At 43.5% G+C, this 22,323-nt stretch overlaps 2 protein-coding genes across 2 annotated transcripts in view; both read right to left on the reverse strand.

Moving 5' to 3' along the window:
• The window catches only part of LOC128431094 (uncharacterized), an 870,493-nt gene that overhangs the window by 415,082 nt on the left and 433,088 nt on the right, over positions 1-22,323 (reverse strand). The gene's annotated exons all lie outside the window — the stretch shown is intronic.
• LOC128431115 (histone H1-like) lies at positions 10,758-11,375 on the reverse strand. The gene has a single exon (XM_053417341.1). The coding sequence runs from the start codon at positions 11,352-11,354 to the stop codon at positions 10,758-10,760; it is 597 nt and encodes a 198-aa protein (XP_053273316.1). The 5' UTR covers positions 11,355-11,375.

The raw sequence follows: 22,323 nt of genomic DNA on the forward strand, positions 1-22,323 counted from the left end.
TGAAATTTAACAGCCACATATAGTCGTTGCCGTATTCAGCTAAATTTGACACAGCTCTGGGGGCCGAGTACTTCCGGGTAGTACATGATAAACAGGTGAAGGTATGTAGGATGTGCATTAAACCAGGCCACATCATGAGAGTGCCCTGAATTCCATTGCAACAGACGTGGAGTTCAGGGCCATTTTGCAAGAGAATGCAGCCAGGGGAGGAAAAAGTGCGAGCTGTGTAAAAACTTGATGAATGAGTGCAGATGCAACAAAAGCGAGGCAGAGGAGGTCACGAGTGAGAGTGAACCAGAAAGTGAGAGCGGAACCAGTGAGGAGCGAGTCTGTGCTCGGGTTACTGCACATGCTGCAAATACCTCTGGGTCAACAGGTCCCCTCACCACTGGGGTAGAACAACCTACCAGTGAAGGCAGTAGATCAGGTCATACTTTGTTTCCAGACAGATCACTCCCTAGGATGATCACCACTCCTGGAACCGGTAATGATGGCAGGTCTAACATGGACACCTGTTCCTTAACTAAAGCACAAGACAACAAAAAAAGATGCCCTACCTGTGAGCACACATTGTAAAAGCAACGTCTTCTCTACATCAGTCCACTGGCAGTCTTGACTTAACCGCTCAAAAAGACAAAAGAAATTATCCACAGCCTTCTCACAATTTTTGTAGTAACCTTAAATTATAATCTACATCAAAAGTATCTGTGGAAAATGCTGGCGAAACTGGAGACAACTTAAGCTCTTTAATCAGCTCCAGTTCAACCTCACGCAGACTAGTAGTTACCTTTAATCGTTCAAACTCCCATTCTTGCTCCCTGGCATTAATTCACTCTTCATGGGCACGTGCTTCATTTTCCTGTTTCTTCTGTTCAAATGTTATGTCACCAAAGTCAGAAAGGAAAAAACTTGCCCTTTAACCTTGATCTGGCAGCTACTTCCTCTTCAGCAAAAACCTCATCTCTGGAACGAACAGAAGGGGGAAACACTGGCAAAACACCAACCTGTCCTAACTGGGCCTTTAAAGTGGAGTGCATTACTTCCTTGCGAACCGTTTTAGGAAGCTCTATTTCATAATGCTCTGCCATTTTTAGCAACAGCTCCCTGGTACATTTTCCTAGCACCTACCGATTGGAGACTGCACAAAATCCTCCATGGTAGCTATCGTTTCAAACGAACCAGCCCAGATAACCCTTTTTAAACAAAAATGATGTTTAATTAATATATATTTCATCACCTTGGGAATACCTCTCCCCTGACTATCCAATGCTAACTACCTTTTCTAGACCCTAGTCTTCATGCATTTCATGACAGGTGTTTTAAACACAAAACCAATGACCAGGTAAAGCCCCAGCTATGCTGTTACTCACCAGACGGACATGGACGTGTACCCAAGACACAAAGTCAAATCATGTTTATGCACAAAAATAACAAACAAAAATAACAAACCAACAGACCCCCCGAGAGAGATACTGTTGCTTATTTCTACCAGGAAAGGTAACTCCAAATGTAAATCCCTCTAATTAGTTCCTGATAATGAATGCAATTAGTCCCACCGATGTAAGCTCAAAGTACTACATTCACACTCTAAAGTTATCACACACCCTGGACACACCCAGGCAACCAGTACACTATTCCAGGGGAACCTTAACCTACTAGAGGCCTATTACTTTCTCAGGACAGAAAAGAGTGAGAAACAAACCTGGATCTGGATTTCGGACGAGCCCCCACTTGTTACACCTTGGTTCATGTGTGCAACAAGAAACACTGGATGGCTCAAAGCTCTGCAGTTTCAGTATTTATTCTACAGGAATAATACTACAAAGAACAAAATACAAAGAAAACCTCCACATGTCCATGTGATGGTAGACCCGGTGAATGAGAGACCAGAGCCCAGTCTGCAGGCCTCTTAAGTAGTGCCCCCCCAGGTGTGCCACATCCCCACTGATCACCGTAGTCCGACTCCGCCTACAGGAGCCTGAAACACAACACACACAGCAGACAACTCCAGGGTTGTCACAAGATGAATGAAAGAATGTATGAGGAAGATATAGGGCGGTGGATGGAAAGTTTGAAAGAGGGGATAAGGGGCATGAGCAAAAACACTATAAGAACAGGGGAAAGAAAGAGAGAGAGAGAGAAAAAAGGTTAAAAAAGGAGTTAGCGGAAGAGGAGAAGAATGCTGGGGAAGGGGGTAATTATTACAGAGGGATACATAAGGAAGAAAGATAAACTAAAGGAGACAAAACAGGGAAAGTGAAAAGGTGCAATAATTAGAAGTAAGGCGATGTATGCAATAGAGGGTGAAACATTTACAGGGTATTTCTTAGGGCTAGAGAAGACAAGGCAGGAGAAATTATTTTGAGCCAGTGGAGGGAAAAAAATACCTGACCTTGTAGGGATAGTGGAAAGAGTTATTTCATTCAGAGTTATATAAGAAAAGAGGTAGATGAGGAGAGTAGCAGACAGGTGATAGACAAGATGGAAGCTAGACTGAGCGATGAGGATAGAGGTGTGCGAAGGAGAGATAAGTAATGGAGAGCCAATGACTGGATGTGGCTATTGAATTTAACTTTTAAATATCTCGTCCCATCTGCCACATTAGTTCCAGGCCACATCCTCCTCTTTATCGGAGATACTACCAAGACTCCCCAGCCCTTGAGTCAGGCGCGGCGCGTCCCATTGGGCAAGTCGGGCAGTTGCTCAGGGCCTCGGCCACCAGGGGGCCTCGTCGTATTTATGATTTTTTTCTTTATTTTTCAAATAAATCACTCCTCATGTCCTCCTTCATTCAATATGAACCCAATAGCAAGACAGGCCTCATCGTACTTTCTTTTCAACTTGGTTTTTGAACACCGTGTCTTGTTTGTCACTGACCGGCTGCTTAACAGGAACGAGCTCTGATCTCACTCTGTGTCTCTGAGCGAAAGTGAGAGGGCGGAGCCCCGGGGCCTGTTTGTGTGTGATGTCTGGGGACACACACGCACACACTCGCCCGCACAACACTGTACAGCAAACCTGGGCATTGTACGGCCCCCTGGCCGCATCCGGCCCTTTGGCTGTCTGTGACCGGCCCGCGTGAGGTCAACGGAATATTAGGAATCACATGTAAATAAGTGAAATTCATGCAGAGAATACAACAACATTTCTTTTATTTTGAAGGTGCCTTTTTTTAACATTTACCTGACGTACATCCTGAATGCCGCGAGCGGATGATGTGTTGGCGAACGGAGTTAAGAAGAGATGTGAGTTAGCTGTTAAGTCGGCAAAAATGTCAGCCCACGTTAAGAGAAGAAAGATAGAGTTTTTAATGAGACATGGACTGCTAAGTATTTATTTACTGAAGTCAATGGGAAAGCCGTGTGCTTAGTTTGTGGAGAAAAGATCGCTGTTTTTAAGGATTACAATTTGAACCGCCACTACGAGACAAAGCACGAAACGTAACGAGAAGGATCGAGGACATCGGTCATGAAAAACCTGGAAAAGTCATGGAATTGTTAAATGTTTATTTTCCAGTCCTGGAAAAGTGCTTGAAAAAAATCCCAAAAGTTTTGGAGAAGTCATGGAGATTTGTTATATTCATATTTTCATGTCGTTCATTTACGCTGAGTTTTAATAAATTCAAATGCTTTTAAAAGAAATACGCTCAAAATATAAGTAGGCATACTATCTCATACTAATTGAAATGTTCGGTGGGGAAGCAGGTGAGATAAGGCACTACGCCAGGGAAGTGTAGATTTAACCATGCTTGGCTACAAATGGAAAAGTGCATGCCATGTGTTACAACAGACGTCAATCAAACTATTGTCTCACTCATTTGTGTAATTCAAGGTTTACTGTATGCTTTGAAATTCTCATTGTTAGCTTAAATACTAAATTTAGTCTCTTTTGCATGTATACACTGAGATCTCACAAAATGTTTGGTCATGGAAAGTTGGTTTAAAGATATGGAAAGTCATGGAAAAGTCATGGAAATCCATGGGTTAAAAATGTGTATGAACCCTGTGTATTATACATCAGGAGGTGTTGTGTAAGTCAGTGCTAAAAATGAATCATGTTACTGATGTTGTAACTAAATTAGTTAACTTTATCAGGGCAAGAGCTGAATCACAGACAGTTTGTTGCACTTTTGGAGGAGCATGAGACTGAACATGGGGACATAGGCTCCCACACAGCTGTCAGATGGCTCAGTCTGGACAAAGTGCTTAAAACAGTATGGGACCTGAGAGCAGAGATTCAAGAGTTTTGTGAAAAGAAAGTCAAGGACAGCCCAGAGCTCTCAGATGCAGACTGGATGGAAGATGAGGTAAATAGAGAGTTTAATTCTGCTTGGACAGATTAATTTGCTTTCACTGCCAACGATGCAACGATGCAGGTGTATGACAATTCACCATACATTGTCATACACCTGTATGCTTGATATGTGGCGAGGAATTAGCAAACAATATGAAATGTCATGTTGAAAGACATTTCCAGAGCGAGCACACAGCATCTGCTGAAAAGTACCAAGCTGGAGATGAGCAAAAAAAGCAGAGTTCTGTGTTTCATTTAATTCAAAGTAGGCCTACACATGTATTATGTTCTCCTCTTCATAAGAGTTTGGTGTTTTCCTTTTTTGTAACAGGTTAAAATAGCAGTTAAACAGTTTTTTTATTGTCGTTCTATAATTTAATAAATGCAACAAACTATAGTTTTTATATGTATTGTATAACTATATATATAACTTTATAACCTGTGTTATCAAATATTTGTTTGGCTCCAGGCAGATTTAATTTGGGGGAAGAGGGGGCAAAATGTCTCTTTCGATAGTAAAGGTTGACTACCCCTGGGTTAGTATGACACAAACACTAACTCACTCACATGTCTCCCTTTCTCACACACTTATTTAATCACTTTCTATCTCTTTCTTTCTCTCTCTCTCTCTCTCTCTCTCTCACACACATACACACACACATAGTCAAAATAGATTTTTTTTTTTTTGGGGGGGGGGGCCTCAAAATTGTTCTTTGCCCAGGGCCTCCAATTAGCCAGAACAGCCCCTGCCTGGAGTTTATCTAGTATCATACTGTCCTTGATGTAAAATGGCAGATTCATAAATGATACCACCAGCTCATCATTAATAAGCTCTCTAGCATGCAGCCTCGTTTCTCCAATTTTAAACCCATCCATGAGCCTCTCATTCCCTTTCGGGTGACTCATGGTCATCTCATATTTGTTTTCCGTCCATGTGTCTACACGCCAGCAGCCCTCCACACAGCTCCCTCACACACCTCATCCACTCCATCGCCGTTGCTTCATCCTCGCCTTCTATCTCTACCATTACGGTTAGCTCCCTCTCATTCCTCTCATTGTTTGTGCAGCTCTTGCTCTGCGTTAACTCCGTGCCTCTCTCGCTATCACCTCCGTGGGTCACCGCGTTTCCACTCACCCGCTCCATGCTTGCCTCCGCCATTGTCGCGAGGTACACTTCCAAACAGGCTCAGACACCCCCGCACACGGACGTAATTTGGGGGGGGGACACAGGGGACATGTCCCCTGCGCTTTTTCAAAAGGCCGTTCTGGTCCCCTGCAGTTTTCACCGTCCGGAAAACCATGTTACGCTATGGTAAACAGAGACTCGTCAGGCACTAGGACCAAGCGGAAACGGCCGCTCGAGCTGAAGCCAGTTTGCTTTCGTTTAGACCTGCCCACAAGCTCCTCCATTGGCTCTGCATTCCTTGTGTGATTGGCCGTCCCCGCTGTCACTCCATCAGGTTATAAACAGCACCAGGACGCACACCGGTCTGCCAGTTGGGGAGGAGGCCGTGTTAATCTTCCGCTGTAAAGGCCTCAGTATGCTTCTCCGAGTCCGTTTCGGAATGACGGACGGACGGATCGGACGGACCCTTTTTGATTTATAGTTCTACGAGCCTTTTTGTTGTGAAAACAATTCACCGCCAGATCAGTAGATGGCGCCACTGAATTCGAGCATAGAGAAGCCTACCTCATGAGGTATATAGAAGAAGTCCACGCTGGTTTATTTACGTCCTCCCGGCTCCTCACACACAGTGAACGATGGTAACAGAAACAGGATGTTGATGACGCGACAGTTTTTGCTGAATAAAGTGACACCCAGCGGGTCAAAATGCTTTTGTTATCGTGTCTTAGCGCAGCGGTTCCCCGGTCTTGTTTCCAAACGCGTTGCTAATTCAACAGCTGCAACAGCTTGAAGCTACACGGAGGCAGCTAGCTCCCCCCAGCTTCCACACACAGTCAGCACGGACAGCCGATACTAACTACTACCAAGTGTTTGCTTCTAGCCTGACGGTGTTTGAGAAACAGTGTCATGAGAGCCGCGGGATTAAAGTCAGCGGGTTTTTGCGCTGTTCCCACCGCAGTTAGCATGGTGGCTAGCCCGCTACCCCCGTTATCAAAGTTCGTTATAACCGTATGTGACCGTACACACATGCTGTAAGTGCTCTAACCAGCCACCGTCAGCCGGACACACTTGTCACAATAATCCTAGAGTCGTAGTTGTGATTTTGGTTTATTGTGATGTAGGGAATGGAACAGGAAGTTTCCATTCCGAAATGCTGGCGTTAGCGGACCAATCACAGCCAAGTGCTATCCGTGGGCTGTCCGTCATTTCGACGTATAGTTAGAAAAATGAGCGCGGCACGAAAAGCTCTCCGAGGAGCCTCGGAGAGGCACGGAGAGGGCGTTCCACGTTGGAGAGGGCGGTCCTATCTGTCCGTGTCCGTCAAAACGCAGAAGCATACATTGGCCTTAAGTTGGGCGTTTGTTTTGCCTGGGCCACGTCAGCTGGAAGGATTGTAATATCAGAGGTTTCATTTACATTAACGTTTGAATCGGTGTGTGTGTGTGTTTGGTAATTAGGCGCAGCCAGGATGTCTAAAAAAAGAAAAGTGGACATAAGAGACTTCTTTCAAAGTCAAAGTGTAAGTTACTCAAAGAAATGCGTTACAGCATCCTGCGACACCTTCACTGGCTCCCAATAAAGCAGCACGTCCACTTCAAGATCCTCCTCATCGATTACAAAGCTCTCAGTAATCTTGTAAAGTGTATTTGAGTTTTATTGAAAGTGCTGATAAATAAAATGTATTGTTGTTAAAAAAAGGCGCGAAAATTTCTGGAGGAAAGCAGAGGTACCAGTTTCTATCAATCGCTCTAAAAACCCCATTTCCTAACTTTAGCCACATAAAATATATATGCAGACGTTCAGGAAGAGCTCAGGATGCTCACAGTGAAGCCGGTTCAATGATAGGAACTAACTACAGTTTGGCCAAAAATGCTTCGGTTTCAGTGGTTTGTCTCTCAGCGGTGTCAAATGTCACAGGAGCCGCTGCGGGTGACTGCTCTGCTCTGATTGGTGGGCTCCACCAGGCCCTGACAAAATTTCTTTAGAAATGTTCTAGTTGTTGTTATTATTATTATTATCATTATTATTATAACAGTAGAGCCTCAACAATGCAACGGATTTTAAAAAGAAAATGACAGTGGTTCTGTGTTACATTAATTTTAAATAAATTTGATCACTTGACTACTTACACTGAATTATGGACATTTTATTCAATTTCTCCCCACCTGTGATATTCCTGCCAGTTTGACCTGCCCACCACTGGGTAGTGCTATGTAAATGAGGTCTGTTTACCATATATTCCAAAAATAAGTGTAAAATTGGTGCTACTGAGATGGAGTGAAGTTGACTAACAAGGTGAAACACAGAATTGGGTGATAATGTTTTGCTACATGCTTTACAAACAGACAAACCAAAAAAGGGAACAGTAAACTTAAAAGTAGCAACAGAAAACTAGAAGAACTACTAGAAAACACAGTGAACTGAAGAGTTTTATAAAAAATATTTGTGTCCCCCCCACCTCTGAAATCAAAGTTTCGTCACTGCCCCCGCACAGTGCGTCACTGCCGCAGGGGGACACACACACACACACCCCAAACAAGACAATCACAACGCTAACATCCGGTTGGATTGATACATACGATGACGAATAGGTAGAAGTAGATCGAGTAGAAGAAAAAAAGCTGGGATGTGGTGGTAGATCTGGTGAAGGGGAGAGCCCAGTGTGCAGCCCTCTTAAATACTGGTCAGCACAGGTGTGCCAATCACTGCTGATTACTAAGATCTGACTTCCGCCTACAGAAACCTGAAACACACACAAGCACAACACCACAGCAGGACAACTCCAGGGTTTTCACACAATATTATGATAAAATTGTATCTTAATTTTTACTTTCTGAACATTTCCCCTGATTTATTGACATGTATAAATAGGTATTGTGGGTGGAGTCATTCGCTTACAGACATAGCACCCTGAACACGCCCATTGAGGTCGTCACAGTGAGATGGCAAGAGCAGTGAAAAAAGCCAAACTTAAGTGTCTGTTTCACAAGTAAAATAAGTTTCTACGTCAATGTATTGTCAGTTTTTCGTTTGTTCGAAAAGTAGAGTTTATTATTTTCAACAATCCCCTGACATATCTTGCTGTTTGGGGGAAATTTCGATTTTTTTGTTTAACCTCGAAAGACGGACAGCATGGCAACAAACGAGAAGGAGCAGACAGACGTAAAAACAATCACGGACAGAGCAAGAGGAGGAGATGAAAGAACTGAAGTGAAGGACGGACAACAAGAGAACAGACAGGAAAATGCCAGTGAGAGGGCACACGGACCAAACATTTCCACCGCTGGTCAAACGAGGCACAGAGGGAAAATAGACAGAGAGGAGCAACGAGGGGAGGGAACAGGGGGTCTCATTTATAACCGTTGCGGGGGCTGAAACGTGCGTACGCCACTTCTCAAGCAAACGTTGCGTATTTCAACGCAAACTCTGACCCATGCGTACGAACGTTTTGGAGACGGGAAAGTGGCGACACAGACGTGAGGTGGTGAACTGAAGTCAGATTATTGATCCACTTCATCATTTACAATAAAACCAACAGCTTAGTTTTGCTCGAGCGACATATCTGTTCCACTCGAACCTTTTAATTTAAACATAACTTGCAGCAAATTACGTTTAGATTCCATTTAACCGTGGAGTTACGGAGCCGAGTCATTCATAGGTTTTAATAATATCTTCAAACACAGCGTGTGTCATCAAATCACTGCAGTGAACGTGACTGTGCCATCAGGCTCACAGAGCGCACTGGAGATCATTTACAGGAAATGAAGAAACTTTCCAAATAATATCCCAGAGGAGTTGAGGATTCACAGATGTGAGGGAATCGGTCCGATGCTCTAAATAAATAAATACTACCGTGACAGTGGCAAGGGGTTCTGCGTGCATGCGAATGGAAGGATGAGGAAGAAGAGAGGGTTCAGCGAAGTCTGATCAGCTGATATAGAATCTATTGTTCGGTGATCTGTGATCTTTTTTTTTAACTTCATGCTCCGTTCTTTCTCTCGTCTTCACTCACACCCGTTCTCCGCAGTCCGTGCTGTTTTCGTTCTGTTTTTTTTTTGTCTTTCCTTCGGTTATTTCCACCCCTTGCTCCCTTGTTAGCAAGCTGACTCCCAGCTCTGCACTTTCCTCCAGCAATCCCCTTGAAAAGTTTCTCCTTAGATGTATGTTAGTTTCCTCTGATCTGGCCTGGCTATGATTTGGCCTGAGTCATCAAAGCACCCTGTCTTAAGTTATTTGTTTGATCTGAATTAAACTGTACAATGTGCCAGGTTTTATTTATGTAAAAGTTAATTTAAGACAGAATTAGAGTATCAAACGTAAATAAAAGCATGTACATATCAAGTTTTGCTAAGATATCTTATAATTATTTCAGAGGAGCGTGACTCTGGATCAGTTCAACCAAGAGCTCCACTTGTTTTCTGAGCTTTCGACCACTTCTCAGGGTCTTCTTCAGTGAACTCAAATAGCTTTGGCCTCATCAGGTGAGCTAAGATTGTAATGTTGGTCTTGAGATGGTGTATTTTAATTATACGCTGAAAAAAATACTCAGTGTTTTAATCATAAAGCTGAGAAAACACCACCTGGAAAAACCCTCTACTCCCTGTTAGTAAATTTAACTTTCCCTCTGTAGGTGTTGCAGTGTCTGATGACAGTTCATCAATACTTTAGTTTAATGACAGCCACTGATCAAGTTGATGCAGCTACAGAGCTCATTTCTATGACTCAAACGAGTAGCTGCAATAAAACAGGAAAACTGAGCTACTGGAAAACAAACAGCTTCGACAGAACATGGCAGAGAGTTCTTCTGGTAGTGGACTTTACTCCGGTTCACATCATTTGGAGAGCAGCTCCATCTGTTGGCTGCCTGAGGTTACTACAGCACAGTATGGTTACATGATGTGAGGCCGGAATTGTCATTTTTCTAAGCAGCTGTCACTTTTATATTTAGCATGGAAAGACACGAGGTAGCTACGATAAATATAACAACAAAGGCACACTCTTTAAAAAGTATGGTACATAATATAATGACGATATCGCTGAACATCATGTTATATGATGCATGTCTGGAAGTAGGAGTTGGCTACTCCTTCACAGAGTCTAAAGCTCTGTTTTATAATATTTGATGTTTTGATATTTACTAACTTCTTAATCTTAACATTGTAAGAAAGACATCTAATATGGTTCAATCTATCTTGACTCCCTGTAGTTAAAAACTCTGTAACTCCATATTTAGTGAAAGTGGTGATGAATGATGAGGAAACAGCTCTTTGTGGATAGACGTGTGTGGCTCTTAAAAGAACCTTTTACCAGGATGGACATGTTTCACAGTGAGGACAGCTCACTTCTTCATGGCTGCTGCCTTCTTCGCGGGGGACTTCTTGGCAGCAGGCGCCTTCTTCACCACCTTCTTGGGGCTCTTCGCCACTTTCTTGGGGCTCTTCGCCACCTTCTTGGGGCTCTTGGTGGGCGTCTTGGCCGCTGCTGGTTTACTCACCTTCTTCGGGGACTTTTTAGCGGCTGTTGGCTTCTTGGCTGCCGCCGACTTGGGCTTTTTAGCCACTGCGGGTTTCTTGGCGGCGGGCTTCTTTGCTTTGGGAGCGGCCTTCTTCACCGGCTTCTGGACCTTGGTCTCCACATTCTTGCTCATCTTGAACGAGCCGGTGGCCCCGGTTCCCTTGGTCTGGACCAGGGTCCCGCTGACCACCAGCTTCTTGATGGTGGTGTTGACGCGGGAATTGTTCTTCTCCACATCGTATCCTCCGGCAGCCAGAGCCTTCTTGAGGGCGGACACTGACGCGCCACTTCGCTCCTTGGTCGCAGACACGGCCTTCACGATGAGCTCACTGACGCTGGGGCCGGCGGTCTTCGGTTTCACGACCTTCTTCTTGGCCGCTTTAACCTTGGCGGCGGGTGGAGCTGGAGCGACTTCTGCCATCTTTCTCTTTGCGTATAGATCAACGACGAACTATCGGAGTGAATTACCGGACTGATGAAGAGTCCCGATCGGGAGGCGGTACTTCAACACACCATGAGAACCGTGGAGACTCAGTCGAGCAGTGGCTCCCGTGTGCAGTGTGAACGCCGAGACACTTATGTTTTCTCTTCACTGACAAACGGGTAATAACTCAGTGGGTGAGCGGAGCTGGAGGCTGACAGTGAGGAAGCAGGTAGCTGACTTATTTGTCTTCATATTGAAGTCATGAAGAGCTCTGATGCTCTCTGCATTTGGTCGGTGGAGCCTCCAAACACGACCCGTTCACCGCGGTGAGCAGCGCTGCTCAGCGGCTTTTCCCACTAGTTTCTCTCCTAAAATGAGTTCAAAAGCACCACAGCTCCACCAAAACCCGTTTCCTAGCTGCTCCACATGTTCGTTCAGAGACACCGAGTGAAAACAATCACCTGCTGATGATCTCTTTTTAATAAAATCAAGTAATTGTTCAGGAATCAAACACACCGCTGATGGCCGAGGCTCCTGGTGAAGTTGAGCCAGACTTCCTATCAGAGCCATGAACGTTTCATGCTGAGGATGCTGGAAAGTCATTTTAGAAGTAGGGCTACATTTTATATCCATGTTGAATCTGATCAAATATTCCTTTCAAGACGTGATTATCATTATTTGTGTAAATAATCATTAAAACCTGACAAACGTTTCTGAAAAACTGTTTGACCCGTGTGTGAGAAATCTGTCATTATATGTTACCTATTGATCAATAGATCAAGTCTTCTCAGACTTTTATAGCCAATAACACATTCTTATTACAAATGAAGGCCTTCGTGTCAACAAACACTGTGTTTAACCAGAATGTACGTGTGCAGTATGTGAAAGTGTTTGTGTAAATTGCAGCGTGTAAACATGTCATTTTAAGCATTCAAACAGACTTTATTTATTGGGATGACCCCTTCTCACCTGGACACTAGGTGTCGCTGTTCTTCCGTTCCCAGAGCTACAGGTGGAGTGGAAATCAGCGACAATCAGTGCACATCTCGGCCAGGTGTGCTCTGGCCAGCACCCTGCTCTGTATTGTTTTTGGAGACTTTGGTTGTTGCTTATAATTTATCCTGTTAAATAAATATCCTGAAATAGTGACAGTTCACCCGTGTCGTCTCCCTCATTGTCACAGTCGTGAGCCGGGCTGTGACGTTCATCTTTACAGATTTACTTCTATTTCAAACACACCCACTTCACATTTCATTAGGGGCTACTTAATACTAAAATATGATATACATCATTATGCACACATAATTATAAATATGACGAAAAGTAGTGGCATTGCCTATGGATGGTGTCTTACATCATGGTGTAACCTTTACCTTCTTTTTCGGCCAAAGCAAAACACCCACACTCTCTTGTTTCTCCTCAGATTGTATAAATATTTCAGCTTTGCAACCGGTACATTTGGTATAGGCATAGGCGCAGAGGCATAGAAATGGCCCAGCTGAAAAATCAAAGGAATATTAGACATCATAGCAATCAATGACACTGTGACATTAAAGCAAACTGACAACAAAATAGAATAACTTGACTAATGAAATCCTTTGTAGTTTAAAAGTTTTTTACCTAATTGATTTTATTCGTTTGAAGGAGTTCCCATTTACTTAAGTTGTACTGGATTCGGCTACAATGCTTTTACCCCTGAAACTCCAAATGGGATATAGATTTGACTTTTTATTCCAGAAAGCTACAAAATGTATTTATATTTTTACTTCATAGGTATTGTAACTGTATTTACACAAGCTTAATTTATACACATAGGAAACCTTAAAAACGACGTCTTTATGCGAAATATGATTCGGCTGTGTCACCAATCAAGAGGAGGATGTGGTCGAGTTCCAACGTGGCGGACGGGACAAGATTCCTCAAGCTAAAATTCAATAATCAGGTCCAATCACAGCCGTACTCAGCCAGATTCAATACTGCGCTGGGTGCGGAATACTTTAGAGTAATTCACGACAAGCAAATAAGAGTATGCAGGATGTGTACTAAGGGAATGCCCGGAACAATACTAAATGCAGCCTGTGTTTAAATAAATTGGAGGAGTGTGTGTGTGCAACACAAGTGAAACAGAGGAGGTTCAAGATTAGTATGGGGACAGTGAGGAAGTCAGTCTGAGCGAGGAGAGCACAGGTGAAGAGGAGGAGGAAATGGATTGCGCGCAGGAAGAGGAGGCGGCTGGTGCGGCCAGTGCGTCGAGGCCTGGCGAGAAGCGGGAGGGAGGAGGAGAAAACAAAGAAGCGGAGAAAAGTGCAGAACTGGGAGTCAGCTTGCTAACAGGGGAGCAAGGGGAGAAAATAACTGAACGAAAGACAAAAAAACAGAACGAAAACAGCACGGACTGCGGAGAACGGGACAGCACGGCGCGGCAGTCAGCTGCCGAGCTTAGCTCCGTAAGAGAAACACAGAGCGGCGCGGCTTCGACAGACTGCAGACCAGGCCCTAGATCCAAAAGCACTCGACTCAGAATCAGACAAGGACTCTGCGATGAAAATGACACAAATAAGGAGAAGACAAAACATGGAGAGGCAGCACAGAATTAACAAGAGTAAATCTAAGAACAAAAAATGACAATCAGGATAATGGCAACCGTCACCTCATTTAATGCCCAAAGGCTACGCAAGAAAAGGAAAAGACAACAAATATTGGAAATGATCAAATATGGCATATTATGTGTACAGGAAACACTGGGTAGAGGAGTGTATGAGGGAGATCGAGAAGGAGTGGATGGGAGGCCAGGCCGGCCCTAGCACATTTGGCGCTCTAGGCTAGCTTCACTCCTGGCGCCCCCCCCCCCCCCCCAAAAAAAACCAATATTTTTTCGAAACGATTTCCACGAAAACTTAATGTAAAATTATTTCTTTCTTTGTCGAAGTTGCTTGGACACACATACTCTAACCATAAGCCTCAATGTGCTAGCATGTTCTGACAACACCAAGGAGCCATTACCACTTCCGTTTTTACGATTTTTGGCAAATTTTACCCTAATGTTAGATTTATTTTTTTAATGTCAAACTATTGGTTTGAGATATATGTTGCGGTGCCGAAGATTGATACCAAAGCAACTAAGTATATCTGTAGAATACAGCATGAACGCAGCAGCAGTAACGACACAGAGCCTTCAGTTCCTCATCTGGACTGCATCTTATTCAAATTAAACACAATTTCAAGTACAAGCCTTTCTCTGATTGTAACTGCATTTTAAAGTGCATAAAACATACATTCAATTATTATGGTGTCTCTTTACTTCAAGAATCTTAACAGATTCAAAAGTATCCGTGGACACTGCTGGCGAAACTGGAGACAACTTAAGCTCTTTAACCAGCTCCAGTTCAACCTCACGCAGCCTAGTAATTACCTTTAATGTCCAAACTCCCATTCTTGCTCCCTGGCATTAATTCACTCTTCATGGGCACGTGCTTCACTTTCCTGTTTCTTCTGTTCAAATGTTATGTCACCAAAGTCAGAAAGGAAAAAACTTGTACTGCCCTTTAACCTTGATCTGGCAGCTACTTCCTCTTCAGCAACAACCTCATCTCTGGAACAAATAGAAGGGGGAAACACCAACCTGTCCTAACTGGGCCTTTAAAGTGGAGTGCATTACTTCCTTGCGAACCGTTTTTGGAAGCTCTATTTAGTAATGCTCTGCAATTTTTAGCAACTGCTCCCTGGTACATTTTCCTAGCACCTCCACACTTGGAAACCGCACAAAATCCTCCATGGTAGCCATCTTTTCAAAAGAACCAACCCAGATAAGCTTTTCATATATACATATATATATATATGTATATATATATCTCTCTCATCACCTTTCCCCTGACGATCTGTCTAACCAATGCTAACTACCTTCTCTAGATCCTAGTCTTCATGCATTTCATGACAGGTGTTTTAAACACAAAACCAATGACCAGGTAAAGCCCCAGCTATGCTGTTACAGACGGACATGGACGTGTACCCAAGACACAAAGTCAAATCATGTTTATGCACAAAAAGAACAAACGAAAATAACAAACCAACAGACCCCCACGAGAGAGATACTGTTGCTTATTCCAACCAGGAAAGGTAACGCCAAAGGTAAATCCCTTCAACTAGTGCCTGATAATGAATGCAATTAGTCCCACCGATGTAAGCTCAAAGCACCACATCAGAATCAGACATTCACACTCTAAAGTTTTCACACACCCAACCAGTACACTATTCCAGGGGAAACTTATCCTACTAGAGGCCTATTACTTTCTCAGGACAGAAAAGAGTGAGAAACAAACCTGGATCTGGATTTCGGACGAGCCCCCACTTGTTACACCTTGGCTCATGTGTGCAACAAGAAACACTGAATTGCACAAAGCTCTGCAGTTACAGTATTTGTGTATTTATTCTACAGGAATAATACTACAAAGAACTAAATACAAAGAAAACCTCCACATGCCCATGTTGAGGTAGACCCGGTGAATGAGAGACCAGAGCTCAGTCTGCAGGCCCCTTAAGTAGTGGCTACACCAGGTGTGCCACATCCCCACTGATCACCAGGCTCCGACTCCACCTACAGGAGCCTGAAACACAACACACACAGCAGACAACTCCAGGGTTGTCACAAGATGAATGACAGGATCTATGAAGAACATATAGGGAGGTGGTGGGAAAGGTTGAAAGAGGGGATAAGGGGCATGAGCAAGAAACACAGAACAGGGGAAAGAAAGAGAGAGAGAAAAAAGGTTAAAACAGGAGTTAGAGGAAGAGGAGAAGAAAGCTGGGGATGGGGTAATTATGACAGAGGGATGCATAAGGATGAAATATGAACTAAAGGAGATAGAACAGAGAATGTGAAAAGGTGCAATAATTAGAAGTAAGGCGAGGTATGCAATAGAGGGTGCAAAATGTACAGGGTATTTATTGGGATAGAGAAGACAAGGCAGGAGAAATTATTTTGAGCAAGTGGAGGGAAAAATAACTAACCTTGTAGAGATAGTGGAAAGAGTTGAAGAACTTTAGAGAGAGTTATTTAAGAAAGAAGAGGTAGATGTGGAGAGTAGCAGACAGGTGATAGACAAGATGGAGGCTAGACTGAGCGATGAGAATAAAAGGTGTGCGAAGGAGAGATAAGTAATGGAGAGCCAATGACTGGATGTGGCTATTGAATTTAACTTAAATATCTCGTCCCATCTGCCACATTAGTTCCAGGCCACATCCTCCTCTTTATCGGAGATACTGCCGAGACTCCCCAGCCCAGGAGTTTATCTAGTATCATACTGTCCTTGATGAAAAATGGCAGATTGATAAATTATACCACCAGCTCATCATTAACTAGCTCTCTAGCATGCACCCTCGTTTCTCCAATTTTAAACCCATCCATGAGCCTCTCATTCCCTTTCGGGTGACTCATGGTCATCTCATATTTGTTTTCCGTCCATGTGTCTACACGCCAGCAGCCCTCCACACAGCTCCCTCACACACCTCATCAGCTCCATCGCCGTTGCTTCATCCTCGCCTTCTATCTCTACCATTACAGTTAGCTCCCTCTCATTCCTCTCATTGTTTGTGCAGCTCTTGCTCTGCCTTTAACTCCGTGCCTCTCCCGCTATCACCTCCGTGGGTCACCGCGTTTCCACTCACCCGCTCCGTGCTTGCCTCCGCCATTGTCGCGAGGTACACTTCCAAACAGGCTCAGATACCCCTGCACAGTGCGTCACTGCCGTAAGGGGACACACACACACACACTAAACAAGACAATCACAACGCTAACGTCCGGTTGGATTTACACATAAGATGAAGAATAGGTAGAAGTAGATCGAGTAGAAGAAAAAAGCTGGGATGTGGTGGTAGATCTGGTGAAGGGGAGAGCCCAGTGTGCAGCCCTCTTAAATACTGGTCAGCACAGGTGTGCCATATCACTGCTGACTACTAAGATCTGACTCCGCCTACAGGAACCTGAAACACACACAAGCACAACACCACAGCAGGACAACTCCAGGGTTGTCACACAATATTATGATAAAATTGCACCTTAACGTCTCTTTTCGGAACATTTCCTCTGATTTATTTACATGTATAAATAGGTATTGTGGGTGGAGTCATTCGTTTACAGACATTAAAGTGCATCAAATTGCAAGGCAAAAATTAAATCTCAAAATATCAAACTGTCTGGGGTTGCATTTTGTTCGGACACAGATAAAAATGACTTGTGCAAAGTTTTGGGCAAATTCATTAAGATTTAGAGGTGGAACATAACATGTGAAAAATATGAAAATGAGCTGTTTTAGGTGTTTTCCTAGGTAATTAAAAAAAAACGCAAGAAATTGTTTTTGAGAACCTTTATTTTCAATAGAAAAACATTTATTTATTGAAGAACAAAATGAACAACATTGAAATTGAGTCCTAGTCCTGGTCTAGCTTGCGCTCGCAAGCTAGACCAGGTTAGTTGGCTGTTTAGACCGGTCATGCTTAACTGCCTGCAGTACATTCTGCAGGTGCTCCTCACTCCTGTCTGCTGCCACAAAGTCTGATGTGAGTTTGACGCCACGCCCGGCACAGTCATTCACAACATTGATGGCACGTACATTCACAGCATTCTGGGTTGGCGAGGTCAGCCAAGCTGGTGGTCGGTGAGAGGGTTGGGAACTTCAGCTTGCTGAAGCCAGTGCCAAAGCAGAGCTGTGGGGCTCGCATGGGGAGGTCAGCCGGCTTGTGCTCCTAGATGGCATCTGCAAGTGCGCGCCGCTCGCCAACTGGCACCTTGGTGCTGAAGAGTGTTAGGGGCAGCATCTCGCCTGTCAGGTACCATAGGTGCCGCTCCAGTGCCGTGATCGCTGATTCTGCAATGCGCTCGTCAACAGACTTGTACGCGTACAGGTGGTGGTAGAGTGTGAGGTCATTCCATGCGGCATCTACGGGCATGTCACAGGTCAGCCACCACGTTGCGTAGATGTGCGTAATGAAGTTGGCAAACGTCGGAATCTTCCGCACCTGCTGCCACGTTGTGATGGTCCCCTGAGGAAGCAACGCAATGTGCTGCTCCATCAAGGCCTGCTTGAGAGTGTAGAGCAGCTTGGCCATCCACCGCGCCTTGTGCAGTGCTCCTGGCCGTTGGAAGGTAACTGCAGTGTGTGCTGCACCGTCTGCACCCAGATACACAAGATACAGCTGCATGAACTCGCAGTAGTCGCCTCGCTTGTAGTCGAGCACTCCTGCAGTGCACGCAATGAGTTCAGCACGCAACTTGCCCAGGAACGGTGGTTTGGCCATGTCAGGAATGTAGCGGGACAATGGGCTGTGCTCCTTATGTGGCACCAGATCCCAGTTGTCCCGGAGCCATGTAAACAATGTAAAATCTGGCGAATGGGACGTCTCCACCTTGAGGTCGGTGAAAATGTGGCTTAGGAGCACCTCCCCTATGTGGTGCCGGCGTCCGGACCAGAGCAGTGGTCGACCCAGTGAGAGCTGGCTGAAGATGAACTTTTTACGTAGCTGGCTGATGGTCAATCTCATCCTCTTCTTAAAACTCACTGTCAGACTCTGAATTGATAGAAACAGGATCTTCATATTCTCTAATCTCTTCCCCTTCATTGTCTTAGGTAGACTGACATGAGTGTGTTAAATTTCTAATTAGGTTCAAGAAATAGACCTCAACACTGATGAAAAACCTTGTTTCATATTCGTTTTTTCCAATCATATCTTGATTGTAATTGATGTTTCTTTGTTTAATTGCATTTTATCACAAAAAACGAAAAGCACTTTTATTCATAAATATGATTTAACAGGGGCAAATAACAAATATTAACCATATATGCTGTTTATATTGCTTGTAATTGGGATAAGTTAACATCTGTTATGTATTTTTACATATATTGCTGTAGCTGTATTGATTGAAAGACCGAATAATGCGGTGGGTCCACCAGACCCGCGAACATTGGCTGAGTGACCAAAACACAAACACCATAGAAGGGTTAATACCTTACTCTCCCCTTGACACATTGCACGACACTTTCCTTTTAACTCATTCTAGTTCTAGTCTCTTGCGTGCCTCGTGTTACATAAGGCCTCCTTTTAACTCATTATACCTATAGATATCTCTACACTCTTTAATTATAACTTGACAGAAAATAAAACACAATGCACTGCAATAATGGGAGTGAATATATTCAAAATAGGTTGGAAGAACACAACAAATGTCAAGAATAGAATAAGGCCCATAGGACAGGCCAAAATGATCTCCAAAACCTTTAGTTAGCTAGCATTAGCTAACGATGAGGTAGCATAGCTAAGTTATGCTAGCTATCGATAGCTAGCTAGTAAACTGTGTGCCGTTCCACCTCCAAATCACCACGTATCGCAAATTTTTTTTGCATTTATTGTTTTTGCATGGATGGTAACACTTTGAGCACCCAGACAGATCAATATGCTGGAACTCTGTTTTTTGATGCACCCTAACAGACATACCACCCTGAACACGCCCATTGAGGTCGTCACAGTGAGATGGCAAGAGCAGTGAAAAAAGCCAAACTTAAGTGTCTGTTTCACAAGTAAAATAAGTTTCTACGTCAATGTATTGTCAGTTTTTCGTTTGTTCGAAAAGTAGAGTTTATTATTTTCAACAATCCCCTGACATATCTTGCTGTTTGGGGGAAATTTCGATTTTTTTGTTTAACCTCAAAAGACGGACAGCACGGCAACAAACGAGAAGGAGCAGACAGACGTAAAAACAATCAGGGACAGAGCAAGAGGAGGAGATGAAAGAAGTGAAGTGAAGGACGGACAACAAGAGAACAGACAGGAAAATGCCAGTGAGAGGGCACAGGGACCAAACACTTCCACCGCTGGTCAAACGAGGCACAGAGGGAAAATAGGCAGAGAGGAGCAACGAGGGGAGAGAACAGGGGGTCTCATTTATAACCGTTGCAGGGGCTGAAACGTGCGTGCGCCACTTCTCACGCAAACGTTGCGTATTTCAACGCAAACTCTGACCCATGCGTACGAACGTTTTGGAGACGGGAAAGTGGCGACACAGACGTGAGGTGGTGAACTGAAGTCAGATTATTGATCTACTTCATCATTTACATTAAAACCAACAGCTTAGTTTTGCTCGCGCGACATATCTGTTCCACTCGAACCTTTTAATTTAAACATAACTTGCAGCAAATTACGTTTAGATTCCATTTAACCGTGGAGTTACGGAGCCGAGTCATTCATAGGTTTTAATAATATCTTCAAACACTGCGTGTCTCATCAAATCACTGCAGTGAACGTGACTGTGCCATCAGGCTCACAGAGCGCACTGGAGATCACTTACAGGAACTGAAAAAAACTTTCCAAATAATATCCCAGAGGAGGTGAGGATCCACAGATGTGAGGGAATCGGTCCGGTGCTCTAAATAAATAAATACTACCGTGACAGTGGCAAGGGGCGTGCGAATGGAAGGATGAGGAAGAAGAGAGGGTTCAGAGATATCTGATCAGCTGATATAGATTCTATTGTTCTGTGATCTGTGATCTTTTTTATTGAACTTCATGCTCCGTTCTTTCTCTCGTCTTCACTCTCACCCGTTCTCCACAGTCCGTGCTGTTTTCGTTCTGTTTTTTTTTTGTCTTTCGTTCGGTTATTTCTACCCCTTGCTCCCTTGTTAGCAAACTGCCTCCCAGCTCTGCACTTTCCTCCAGCCACTCCCTTGAAAAGTTTCTCTTTAGATGTATGTTAGTTTCCTCTGATCTGGCCTGGCTATGATTTGGCCTGAGTCATCAAAGCACACTGTTTGAAGTTATTTGTTTGATCTGAGATCTGAATTAAACTGTAAAATGTGCCAGTTTTTTTTTATATAAAAGTTAATTTAAGACAGAATTAGAGTATCAAACGTAAATAAAAGCATGTACATATCAAGTTTTGCTAAGATATCTTATAATTATTTCAGAGGAGCGTGACTCTGGATCAGTTCAACCAAGAGCTCAACTTGTTTTCTGAGCTTTCGACCACTTCTCAGGGTCTTCTTCAGTGAACTCAAATAGCTTTGGCCTCATCAGGTGAGCTAAGATTGTAATGTTGGTCTTGAGATAGTATATTTTAATTAAAAGCTGAAAAATGTACTTAGTGTTTTAATCATAAAGCTGAGACCCGTGTCGTCTCCCTCATTGTCACAGTGAGGGACGTTCATTTTTACAGATTTACTTCTATTTCAAACACACACACTTCACATTTCATTAGGGGCTACTTAATACTAAAATATTATATACATCATTATGCACACATAATTATAACTATGACGAAAAATTAGTGGCATTGCCTATGGATGGTGTCTTACATCATGGTGTAATCTTTACCTTCTTTTTCGGCCAAAGCAAAACACCCACACTCTCTTGTTTCTCCTCAGATTGTATAAATATTTCAGCTTTGCAACCGGTACATTACGTCTAGACATAGGCGCAGAGGCATAGAAATGGCCCAGCTGAGAAATCAAAGGAATCTTAGACATCATAGCAATCAATGACACTGTGACATTAAAGCAAACTGACAACAAAATAGAATAACTTGACTAATTAAATCCTTTATAGTTTAAAAGTTTTTTCCCAAATTGATTTTATTCGTTTGAAGGAGTTCCCATTTACTTAAATTGTACTGGATTCGGCTACAATGCTTTTACCCCTGAAACTCCAAATGGGATATAGATTTGACTTTTTATTCCAGAAAGCTACAAAATGTATTTATATTTTTACTTCATAGGTATTGTAACTGTATTTACACAAGCTTCATTTATAGGTACCCTTAAAAACGACGTCTTTATGCGAAATATTATTCGGCTGTGTCACCAATCAAGAGGAGAATTTGGTCGAGTACCAACGTGGCGGACGGGACAAGATTCCTCAAGCTAAAATTCAATAATCAGGTCTAATCACAGCCGTACCGAGCCAGATTCAATACTGCGCTGGG

This window comes from Pleuronectes platessa, chromosome 24 (genome assembly GCF_947347685.1).
Source record: "Pleuronectes platessa chromosome 24, fPlePla1.1, whole genome shotgun sequence".
NCBI lineage: Eukaryota > Metazoa > Chordata > Actinopteri > Pleuronectiformes > Pleuronectidae > Pleuronectes > Pleuronectes platessa.